Below are 12,902 nucleotides of genomic sequence, written 5' to 3'. Positions count from 1 at the left end.
ATTGTTCTTTGTTATTGTTAGTTAAAGGGATTGTCCTGTGTAGAAAACCCCCTTTAGTAGAACAGATAGAGAGCTTTCTGGTACCCGAGTGGAGGGATCCTGCAGGAAAATAACAGATGGAGAAGCCGGCGCTTTACCCGATAGTTGTCAGCTTTACTTACCTGCGTAGTTGTGTTCACAATCTCTATTGACGGCGTTTTCATTAGTACAGTTGTCTTGGCTTGAATCTGCTTTCAGACCAAGTGTCTACAACCCATTCAGTATGTCTTAACCCCTTCATCCCCACGTGATTTTTCTTTTTTTTTGTTTTCGTTCTTTGTGCCCCTTTTCCCCAGAGCCATAACTTTTTTATTTTTCCGTCAATATGGCTGTATTAGGACTTGTTTTTTGCAGGATGAGTTGTACATTTGAAAGACTGCATTCATTTTATCACGTGATGTACTGGAAAGCAGGAAAAACATTCCAAGTGTATTGCAAAAATTGCAAACAAAAGTTCAAAGCCATACTTTTTTTAATTTTTTATTTACCATGTTTCCTAAATGGTATAACTGACCTGGCACGCAAGTCATAGGAAGCTGAATAAAATGATACATTGATATCTGCAATCTGATGTCTTATCCAGAGAAAGACACATGTTTCTTATACGCAAATGTCCTCTTTTTAGCCATGGGGAGGATGTTACCTGGAAGATAATTCTGCTTGAAGGGAGAGTTACCAGTGTGAGACAAGTAACTAACACAGAACAGTAGAACTGAAATTTTGTCTCATTACAAACACATTTGCTGCAGCTCTCACAGCTCTGCTGTATTACACCACTGTCTGCCTGTGAGATGGAAGCTGAGAGGAACCTGCAGATGTATCAGGTATAATCACACACAGCTCTGCAGCGAGATCAGGAGAACAGAAAGAGGCCATCCCACTGGTAACCATTACACACCGCGCTGGTAATCAGTACATATCACACTGGTAATGCCCCCTTTCATGTAAAATAATTCTTGGAGGCAGAGTTATCATCCAGGCAGCATCCTCCCCAGAGCCTGGAACAGGTAATTTATGTAAATTGATATGAGGATTTATCACCAACACCACATCTGATATAAGACATACAGGGAGGTCTGTTTTTAGCAGTCTATAACCTGTACGCCCATATTAACCCCTTCCCGACCCATGACGCCACGTAGGCGTCATGAAAGTCGGTGCCATTCCGACCCATGACGCCTATGCGGCGTCATGGAAAGATCGCGTCCCTGCAGATCGGGTGAAAGGGTTAACTCCCATTTCACCCGATCTGCAGGGACAGGGGGAGTGGTAGTTTAGCCCAGGGGGGGTGGCTTCACCCCCTCGTGGCTACGATCGCTCTGATTGGCTGTTGAAAGTGAAACTGCCAATCAGAGCGATTTGTAATATTTCACCTATTATAACGGGTGAAATATTACAATCCAGCCATGGCCGATGATATTTCATCGGCCATGGCTGGAAATACTAGTGTGCCCCCACCCCACCCCACCGATCGCCCCCCCAGCCCTCCGATCTGGCCGGTACACTGCTCCGGCTCCCCTCCGTCCAGTGTTCCGCTCCCCCCCGTGCTCTTGTCCGCTCCCCCCGTGCTCCAATCACCCCCCCGTGCTCCAATCACCCCCCCCTGCACTCCGATCCAGCCCCCCCGTGCTCCGTTCCACGCCCCCCGTGCTCCGTTCCACCCCTCCCGCACTCCGATTCCCCCCCCCGTGCTCCGATTCCCCCCCCCCCGTGGCCCTCCCCCACCCCATCATACTTACCGATCCAGCCGGGGTCCCGTCCGTCTTCTCCCTGGGCGCCGCCATCTTCCAAAATGGCGGGCGCATGCGCAGTGCGCCCGCCGAATCTGCCGGCCGGCAGATTCGTTCCAAAGTGCATTTTGATCACTGAGATAGATTATATCTCAGTGATCAAAATAAAAAAAATAATAAATGACCCCCCCCCCCCCTTTGTCACCCCCATAGGTAGGGACAATAAAAAAATAAAGAAAAATTTTTTTTTCCACTAATGTTAGAATAGGGGTAGGGTTAGGGGTAGGGTTAGGGTTAGGGTTAGGGTTAGGGGTAGGGTTAGGGTTAGGGCTAGGGGTAGGGTTAGGGTTAGGGCTAGGGTTAGGGTTTCGGTATGTGCACACGTATTCTGGTCCTCTGCGGATTTTTCCGCTGCGGATTTGATAAATCCGCAGTGCTAAACCGCTGCGGATTTATGGCGGATTTACCGCGTTTTTTCTGCTCATTTCACTGCGGTTTTACAACTGCGATTTTCTATTTGAGCAGTTGTAAAACCGCTGCGGAATCCGCACAAAGAAGTGACATGCTGCGGAATGTAAACCGCTGCGTTTCCGTGCAGTTTTTCCGCAGCATGGGCACAGCGATTTTTGTTTCCCGTAGGTTTACATTGAACTGTAAACTCATGGGAAACTGCTGCGGATCCGCAGCGTTTTCCGCAGCGTGTGCACATACCTTTAGAATTAGGCTATGTGCACACGGTGCGGATTTGGCTGCGGATCCGCAGCAGTGTTCAATCAGGTTTACAGTACCATGTAAACATATGAAAAACCAAATCCGCTGTGCCCATGGTGCGGAAAATACCGCGCGGAAACGCTGCGTTGTATTTTCCGCAGCATGTCAATTCTTTGTGCGGATTCCGCAGCGTTTTACACCTGTTCCTCAATAGGAATCCGCAGGTGAAATCCGCACAAAAAACACTGGAAATCCGTGGAAAATCCGCAGGTAAAACGCAGTGCCTTTTACCCGCGGATTTTTCAAAAATGGTGCGAAAATATCTCACACGAATCCGCAACGTGGGCACATAGCCTTAGGGTTAGGGTTGGAATTAGGGTTGTGGTTATGGTTAGGGGTGTGTTGGGGTTAGGGTTGTGGTTAGGGTTATGGCTACAGTTGGGATTAGGGTTAGGGGTGTGTTGGGGTTAGTGTTGGAGGTAGAATTGAGGGGTTTCCACTGTTTAGGCACATCAGGGGTCTCCAAACGCAACATGGCGCCACCATTGATTCCAGCCAATCTCGTATTCAAAAAGTCAAATGGTGCTCCCTCACTTCCGAGCCCTGACGTGTGCCCAAACAGTGGTTTACCCCCACATATGGGGTACCAGCATACTCAGGACAAACTGCGCAACAATTACTGGGGTCCAATTTCTCCTGTTACCCTTGTGAATCAAAAAAAATGGTTGCTAAAACATAATTTTTGAGGAAAGAAAAATGATTTTTTATTTTCACGGCTCTGCGTTGTAAATGTCTGTGAAGCACTTGGGGGTTCAAAGTGCTCACCACATATCTAGATAAGTTCCTTGGGGGGTCTAGTTTCTAAAATGGGGTCACTTGTGGGGGTTTCTACTGTTTAGGCACACCAGGGGCTCTGCAAACGCAACGTGACACCCGCAGACCATTCCATCAAAGTCTGCATTTCAAAAGTCACTACTTCCCTTCTGAGCCCCGACGTGTGCCCAAACAGTGGTTTACCCCCACTCATGGGGTATCAGCGTACTCAGGAGAAACTGGACAACAACTTTTAGGGTCCAAAATCTCCTGTAACCCTTGGGAAAATAAAAAATTCTGGGCTAAATAATTATTTTTGAGGAAAGAAAACGTATTTATTATTTTCACGGCTCTGCATTATAAACTTCTATGAAGCACTTGGGGGTTCAAAGTGCTCACCACACATCTAGATAAGTTCCTTTCGGGGTCTAGTTTCCAAAATGGGGTCACTTGTGGGGGGTTTCTACTGTTTAGGCACATCAGGGGCTCTGCAAACGCAACGTGACGCCCGCAGAGCATTCCATCAAAGTCTGCATTTCAAAACGTCACTACTTCAATTCCAAGCCCCGGCATGTGCCCAAACAGTAGTTTACCCCCACATATGGGGTATCACCGTACTCAGGAGAAACTGGACAACAAATATTGGGGTCAAATTTCTCCTGTTACCCTTGGGAAAATTAAAAAATTCTGGGCTAAATAATTATTTTTGAGGAAAGAAAACGTATTTATTATTTTCACGGCTCTGCATTATAAACTTCTATGAAGCGCTTGGGGGTTCAAAGTGCTCACCACACATCTAGATAAGTTCCTTTGGGGGTCTAGTTTCCAAAATGGGGTCACTTGTGGGGGGTTTCTACTGTTTAGCCACATCAGGGGCTCTGCAAACGCAACGTGACGCCCACAGAGCATTCCATCAAAGTCTGCATTTCAAAACGTCACTACTTCACTTCCGAGCCCCGGCATGTGCCCAAACAGTGATTTACCCCCACATATGGGGTATCATCGTACTCAGGAGAAACTGGACAACAACTTTTGGGGTCAAATTTCTCCTGTTACCCTTGGGAAAATAAAAAATTGCAGGCTAAAAGATCATTTTTGAGAAAATAATTTTTTTTTTTTTTTCATGGCTCTGCGTTATAAACTTCTGTGAAGCACTTGGGGGTTCAAAGTCCTCACCACACATCTAGATTAGTTCCTTTGGGGGTCTAGTTTCCAAAATGGTGTCATTTCTGGGGGATCTCCAATGTTTAGGCACACAGGGGCTCTCCAAACGTGACATGGTGTCCGCTAATGATTGGAGCTAATTTTCCATTTAAAAAGCCAAATGGCGTGCCATCCCTTCCGAGCCCTGCCGTGCGCCCAAACAGTGGTTTACCCCCACATATTGGGTATCTGCGTACTCAGGACAAACAGGACAACAATATTTGGGGTCCAATTTCTCCTATTATCCTTGGCAAAATAGGAAATTCCAGGCTAAAAAATCATTTTTGAGGAAAGAAAAATTATTTTTTATTTTCATGGCTCTGCGTTATAAACTTCTGTGAAGCACCTGGGGGTTTAAAGTGCTCAATATGCATCTAGATAAGTTCCTTGGGGGGTCTAGTTTCCAAAATGGGGTCACTTGTGGGGGAGCTCCAATGTTTAGGCACACAGGGGCTCTCCAAACGCGACATGGTGTCCGCTAACAATTGGAGCTAATTTTCCATTCAAAAAGTCAAATGGCGCGCCTTCCCTTCCGAGCCCTGCCGAGTGCCCAAACAGTGGTTTACCCCCACATATGAGGTATCGACGTACTCGGGAGAAATTGCCCAACAAATTTTATGATCCATTTTACCCTACTGCCCATGTGAAAATGAAAAAATTGAGGCGAAAAGAATTTTTTTGTGAAAAAAAAGTACTTTTTCATTTTTACAGATCAATTTGTGAAGCACCTGAGGGTTTAAAGTGCTCACTAGGCATCTAAATAAGTTCCTTGGGGGGTCTAGTTTCCAAAATGGGGTCACTTGTGGGGGAGCGCCAATGTTTAGGCACACAGGAGCTCTCCAAACGCGACATGGTGTCCGCTAACGATGGAAATAATTTTTCATTCAAAAAGTCAAATGGCGCTCCTTCCCTTCCAAGCCCTGCCGTGCGCCCAAACAGTGGTTTACCCCCACATATGAGGTATCAGCGTACTCAGGACAAATTGGACAACAACTTTCGTGGTTCAGTTTCTCCTTTTACCATTGGGAAAATAAAAAAATTGTTGCTAAAAGATAATTTTTGTGACTAAAAAGTTAAATGTTCATTTTTTCCTTCCATGTTGCTTCTGCTGCTGTGAAGCACCTGAAGGGTTAATAAACTTCTTGAATGTGGTTTTGAGTACCTTGAGGGGTGCAGTTTTTAGAATGGTGTCACTTTTGGGTATTTTCAGCCATATAGACCCCTCAAACTGACTTCAAATGTGAGGTGGTCCCTAAAAAAAATGGTTTTGTAAATTTCGTTGTAAAAATGACAAATCGCTGGTCAAATTTTAACCCTTATAACTTCCTAACAAAAAAAAATTTTGTTTCCAAAATTGTGCTGCTGTAAAGTAAACATGTGGGAAATGTTATTTATTAACTATTTTGTGTCACATATCTCTCTGGTTTAACAGAATAAAAATTCAAAATGTGAAAATTGCGAAATTTTCAAAATTTTCGCCAAATTTCCGTTTTTATCACAAATAAATGCAGATTTATTGACCTAAATTTACCACTAACATGAAGCCCAATATGTCATGAAAAAACAGTCTCAGAACCGCTAGGATCCGTTGAAGCGTTCCTGAGTTATTACCTCATAAAGGGACACTGGTCAGAATTGCAAAAAACGGCAAGGTCTTTAAGGTCAAAATAGGCTGGGTCATGAAGGGGTTAATAGTTTACATACGTCAAATGTAGCGACAGGTTCCCTTTAATAAGTCCCCTTAGGGGACTTGAAGCCGTAATCATCTGATCGCTTGTGCTATACATAGCAAACCATCAGCAAGGCTATGTATAGAGAAAATCACGATCTCTAATGAACGCCAGCTAAACACTTTCTTTCACAGCAAGATCGTAATGACATGCAAAGAGACCCCGACTGTCAGGACAACCTATCGGTGTGTGTTAAATCCCGCCATCAGAGATTGGCAGTGGTATTTAACAGGTTAACAGCCGCAGGTGGCGCTCCATTACACCCTTGGTTGTTAAAGGCGTATGATGGCTTTAGGTAGAATCTCTTCAGAATGTTGGAAGAGAAGAAGTTTTCAGTGTTGCTGCAGAAGCTAATGGCAGAGTACAAATAACTATTTAGAATGCTCGAAGAGAAGCATCTTTTAATGTACGTGCACAAGAAGAGAAATGGAATCATGTGACCCAAAGAAGTAAAAGGATGGGGAGACAGTCAGCTCCCAAACCACTGTAGAACCGCTACCAGGCTCTCACGCAGGACAACTATGAAGATGTACATCAAAAAAGTGCTTTGCCCACAAAGAACACTCCAGTAGGAAATCAGAAGCCTATTGAAGAGAGAAAAAGAAGCGTTGTGGTGAAGAAGAAAAAGAGAGTGGTGGTCGTGGGGGATTCCCTACTGAGAGGAACAGAAGCCGCTATCTGCCGACCAGACATCCCCCTTATGAGAAGTGTGCTGTCTTCAAGGTGCCCAAATCATAGATGTGTCTGATTGGGTATCAAGATTCTTCAGTGCTACAGACGACTACACATGTCTACTAATAGATATAGGAACAAATGACACAGCAAAAACGGACATGGAGTTTATATGCAGAGACTTTGAATACCAATTCCGGAAAGTGAAGGAACTGAGAGCGCAGGTTGTCTTCTCATCCATCTTCCCAGTGGATGGACATGGACCAAGGAGATTGAACAAGATTCTACAGGTAAACAGCTGTCTACGTCGATGGTGTCATGAGAAATGTTTTGGGATTCTTTACCATGGAGTAAATTGCCGGTATGATGACTCCTTGCTAGAGATGGGTTGCATCTTACAAAAACAAGAAAACACATGTTTGGTAGATGCCTTGTTACACTCATCAGGAGAGCTTAAACTAGAGCAATATTGGATGAGAAATATATGGCCCGGAAGAAATATGCAGGTAATTAATTCTTTTGAGAACCCTGCTATTAGAAGTGGAATGAAAGAACAAAAACAAAAAACTGAATGAAAATAGAGGAGCAAGATAAACCAACTACAAACTAAAATGTGTCTATGCAAATGCACAGAGCATGGGAAACAAACAAGGAGAATTGGAGCTGCTAACACAGGACGAGGGATATGATGTCATAGGCATCTCTGAAACTTGGTGGGATGATACACATCCTTGGAATACCAACCTTGAAGGCTGCAACTTATTTATTGTAAATGGCATTAACAAGAGGGGAGGAGATGTTGCATTGTATGTTAGTAAAACGTATTCTCCAGAGATCCAAGCTTCAGAGAATGGTAGCTCTGCAGAAACTGTTTGGGTAAGAATACAAGGAGAGAAGAACAGAAAGGATACTATTGTAGGTGTGTTTACTATAGGCCACCTGGACAGACTGATATGGATGAACTCTTTTTGCATCAGATGTCTTATGTTCTCAAAGAAGTACGAGATGGTGATCATGGGAGATTTTAACTATCCAGATATTTGTTGGGAATCTCTCAGGCAAAAGTAATGAGTCCAGAAAATTCTTATCTAAAGAGTAAAAGAGAGAACAATAGGATCTGCAATCTTGGACATATTTCTAACCAACAGGGAAAAAATGGTTAAAGAAGTAAAGGTGGTCGGGAATTTAGGAGGCAGCCATTGTGCTATCCTCGCATTTTGGATTACAAGAGGAGAAAGACCGGCGAGGTAGCAAAGGTCCAATGGCTGGATGTTATAAAGGACAGAAATGTCCAAGAAAAATGGAAGATTTTGCTAAATGAACCTCTCGTTGCACAATCCGTAACAACCTCGAAAAGAAGGAAGGATTGGAAGCTTTTAAAAGAGACCAGGATGGATGAACACAGAAATTAATCACCTGTTAAAGAGGAAGAAAGAAATGTATATTAAATGGAAAGAGGGGGGCATATTTAAAGAAGAATATATTGCTGTATGTAGGGAATGCAGGGTAAGAGTTAAGAGCTACAGCCATTAATGAAGTGAGGCTTGCAAGGGAGACCAAAAACAATAAAAAAGGATTTGGGGATATGTCAAAAGCAAAAGAAAAGTCAAAGATGCTATAGGATTTTTACAAGATGAAACTGGTGAAGTAGTCAAAAATGATGTTGAGAAGACCGAACTTGCAAAGTCCTATTTTTCATGTGTTCTCCACGATAGCAATTGTAACATCAAGTGTTCTTCATGGTGTTATCAAAAGACTAAAAGAATCCACACTATCTATAAACAGACAGATGGTGAGGGAACACTTACCAAATTTAAATTTCCTGGTTAAGATGAATTACTTCCTAGGGTACTGAATAAGATAGCAGAGGACATTGCAGAACCACTAGCCAGAATCTTTGAAAAATACTGGAGAACAGAAGAAGTCCCAGAATATTGGAGAAGGGCAAATATTGTCCCAATCTTCAAAAAGGAAAGAAGATGAAGCAAGGAAATTACAGGCCAGTGATTCTTACTTCTATACCAGGAAAGACATTTTAACAAATTATTAAACAGCAAGTATGTAAGTACTTGGATAAGAATACCATCATTAACCAGAGCCAGCATGGGTTTATAGCAAACAAGTAATGCCAGACAAATCTAATTTCCTTTTATGATGGAATCACTGACTGGCTGGATCAGGGAAATGCAGTAGATAATAGTATATCTTGACTTCAGCAAAGCATTTGATTAAGTATGTCATGTTATCCTTATTGAAAAAATGGCCAAGTAAGGATTGACAAGGCTACAGTTAGGTGGATTCATAACTTGCTCAATGATTGTATTCAAAGAGTGGTAATAAATTGTTGCACATCCAATTGGAAGAGTGTTTCAAGTGGGGTACCACAAGGCTCTGTCCTGGTCCCAGTGTTGTTCAACATTTTTAATAAATGATCTAGATAAGGGAACTGAAGGTAAACTAAAATTTGCAGATGATGCAAAGCTAGGAGGGCTAGATAACACTAGAGAAAACAGACAAAGTATTCAGAAGGCACTATATAATCTTGAACAATGGGCAGATAGAATGGTATTGAATAGAGAGAAATGCAAGATTCTACATCTTGGCGAGAAAAATGAAAATTACATCTACAGAATGGTAAGAATAGAACTAGGCAACAGCACGTGTGAAAAAGACTTGGGTATACTAATAGATCACAGGCTGCACATGAGTTAACAGTGTGATGCAGCAGCAAAAAAGGCAAACGGTTCTACGATGTATTACGAGAAGCATAGAGTCTAGATGACACAAAGTAGTTATCCCTCTTTACTCCTCATTCGTCAGACCTCATCTGGAATACAGTGTCCAGTTCTGGGCACCACTTTTTGACAGTGAGGGTGATCAATGAGTGGAACAGGCTGCCACTAGAGGTGGTGAGTTCTCCTTCAATGGAAGCCTTCAATCAAAGGGTGGATAGACATCTGTCAGATGGTTTAATGAATTCTTAATTGAGCAGGGGGTTGGACACGATGACCCCAGAGGTCCCTTCCAACTACCATTCTATGATTCTATGGCTGATTAAATCAGTCTTCATGTGCAAATCCACATCAAAGTTAGTGATACGACTTTTTACGTATATGTATGTCAAAAGTTGTGAGGGGGTTAAATTATTAAATTAATATATTGCAATCATCATATGATTTAGCACTGTGTACTTACAATTGCTTGTTTTGTCTTTCTAACCAGATAATTAATCTCTCTGCTTATGTAGAAACAGGGAGTCTCTGCATTTATCATTCTCCTCTTCACCTCCTGACCCAGCTACTCCCTCCCCTCCTCTCCCTGACAGTGACTTTGCAGTGTTCTAGAATTACCCAGAAGAACCACCAAGCAGAGAGTAGATATAAAAATGCCTTTATTATATATGATTGGCAATAATTAATATAACAAATTGTGCGCACAACAGGACAAGAGAAATTATTTCATCAAATTAAATATATAAAAAAATATTAAAAAGGAGATGGTAAAGGCTGACCCGATTATATTTACATATCTAAGTATAAGGTTAGTGCTTCCCTATTTAAAAAAAAAAAATATATATATATATATATATTGACAAAAATTTATATGTGATAAAACATAAAAACCTATATATATAAAAGAAATATATGGGTACTTCTGTATATTGGTTGTGTTTGTTTCTACCCCCTATGCTAGTGGTCCTCCACACCTTTCTCCACAGAGCACCAATCACTGGTATATGGTATATATTACTCCACCAATAACCACAATGCAATCAACAATAGTGAACAGTGGTTGGTATATCTGTGGTTGTGTTTAGTGATCTAGAATTGTAGTTCTAATGATGTCTTGTGCAAAATTGACTCCATGTTTCTACGTAGAGCTGAGAAGGATTCAGCTAGTCCGTTTTTAATCATGTGATATAATGGATCTAATGAAAAAGAGAAAAATTAGCTGGGTAGAAAGGTGAAATGAGCAATTGTCAGTGCACAGTGCTATATAATATGATGATTGCAGCATATTAAGAGGATACAAATTTTAATGGGAGGAGGAGGGCTTCTTTAAAGGGATTGTCGCCTTTAGGAGGATATGAAACATTTCACTGTGACTATTAAAATCAATGGCCTGTCTTTTTAGAAGGGGTGTGCCAGGTCCTCCTTGGCTAGAGATGCTTCTTTTACCCGCTCGCTCATCTGGCTAATTGATGAGGGTCCTTATTAAATTAGCTCAGTACTTCCTGAAATACAATTAATTAAACCGCTTTTTCTAAATCAGACCATCCCCCTGTAATGTAAAATGTAATAAAATACATAAATATAAAATATTCCACTCTGTATGCCATGCATGGTTTCACCACCAGAGGGCGCTTCATGTTACGGTTTCTTGCAGGATTGGGTTGGTGTTTGTTGTGAATGACGATGACGAGGTGGATGGCTTCCAGGACGCTGGGGTCGCTCTCCTGAGGACGTTCAACTACGTGGCCGATGAAGAGGATAATTATGATGCTTTCCAGATGATTGTATCAGTAGGTTTTCACCTTTTTTTTTTTTTTTTTAAATTTTCTTTAGCAATTGTCATGAACTACTGTCTGCACATGCCAAATGTTAGTAATTATAACACTTCCCATGATAAGTCTTCGGTCTGCCAAGGATTTATGGCAACATTAACACATACGGTACATGGGCAGTTGTTGTCTTTGTAATATAAGTGGTGCCCAATAAGGCATAAGCATTAGTAAGTGGCTGCTCTCCGGGGGAGATCCGCATTGGCCCCGTGTTACCCTGCTGCAGCCGATCACTGCGCAGGACGTGGATATTCATCAGACCGTGCACGTGATCCCCAGTCTGTGTCTGTTGGGGGATTCGGGTGGAATGGGCGCTTGGTCAGCAGCTCTTCGAAGGTTTACGCCTAACTTTGTGAATCCGTCCAGTTGTCTTTCCACCGATCTGGAGCTGTTTATTGTTCTCTCACGTAGATCTACAACAAGGTACGGACTGGTGAGCGGCTGACAGTGCGACATGTCACTAGCGTGCTGGAGGAGAAGTACCGCTACGTGGAGCCGAGCAGCATTCTGGGCCCGGACTCTGCTTATGACCAGAATAGGAAGGTAACAGCGTGCTCAGTAATAGTGGTGCTGAACTGTGGGAAATGCAGAAAGTGAAAACTGTCAGCAGGTTGGAGTGGAGGAGACCCGATTTAATGAGGTGAAACCTCACAAGCTCTCGGCGTTGGATGATCTGGGGGGGAAGCCCTGCTGAGAGCTAGGATGTAATAAATCACATGGCTGAAAGGAGGAAACGGGTGTCTGTTGTCACCACCGCCATCTTGGTCTTGAATTTGGGGATTATGGGGGATAATAGGAGAAAGGGCAGGTGATTATTAGAGTTGATTGGATCGATAATCAGGACCCTGCTCCAGTGCCTGCTGTCCGCTGCCGTCCCCAGCTCCTCTCGTTATTAGCCGCCCCGGCCCAAAGTCACGGTAGCACCATGACGTACACATGATGGGCAGCTGCCAGGTTTTAGGCATTTCCCAGGGCTCCCATCCAGCGGCCATGGACTACTGACTGGGCCTTGTGAAGTTATTAGACCCAGATTATAAGCCTCACCATCTGTAACGTGATGGTAACTGTCTCTGCCATTTTTTCCAGGAGGGGAAAGAGTACTTCCTGCAGACCGGACTGTCCCCGCTTCCTGTGGTCCTCTTCAATGGAATACCGTTTCCAAAAGACCAGCTAGATCCCGATGAGCTGGAGACCGCCACAATGCACAAAATCCTGGAGACCACAACATTTTTCCAGAAAGCCGTGTATATGGTGAGTCTTGTGATCTTTCATGTGACCATAAACCCTTGGGCCACCCGCCCTTCAGGATGTGATGACCGAGTGCGAGTTCAGACCTCCAGGAATTAATTCCATCGTTGTTACATAAAAACCATCTGTAGAGTGATTCTTGGGGTGTTACTGCACACTGCGGGATAACGTGACCCCTCCTGGATGAAATGGGGG

General features: G+C 43.1%; 1 protein-coding gene across 3 annotated transcripts in view; it reads left to right on the top strand.

Annotated features, from left to right (window-relative positions):
- The window catches only part of UGGT1 (UDP-glucose glycoprotein glucosyltransferase 1), a 107,577-nt gene that overhangs the window by 38,535 nt on the left and 56,140 nt on the right, over positions 1–12,902 (top strand). For all 3 annotated transcript variants that reach the window (XM_069727974.1, XM_069727973.1, XM_069727972.1), the window contains exons 16-18: positions 11,285–11,420; positions 11,871–12,002; positions 12,546–12,710. In XM_069727974.1, the coding sequence (XP_069584075.1) occupies positions 11,285–11,420; positions 11,871–12,002; positions 12,546–12,710 (433 nt within the window). The remainder of the gene's footprint in view (positions 1–11,284; positions 11,421–11,870; positions 12,003–12,545; positions 12,711–12,902) is intronic.

Source organism: Ranitomeya imitator, chromosome 5 (genome assembly GCF_032444005.1).
Source record: "Ranitomeya imitator isolate aRanImi1 chromosome 5, aRanImi1.pri, whole genome shotgun sequence".
Lineage (NCBI taxonomy): Eukaryota > Metazoa > Chordata > Amphibia > Anura > Dendrobatidae > Ranitomeya > Ranitomeya imitator.
Note: the sequence above shows the minus strand (reverse complement) of the source record. Positions and strands in the feature narration are given on the sequence as shown.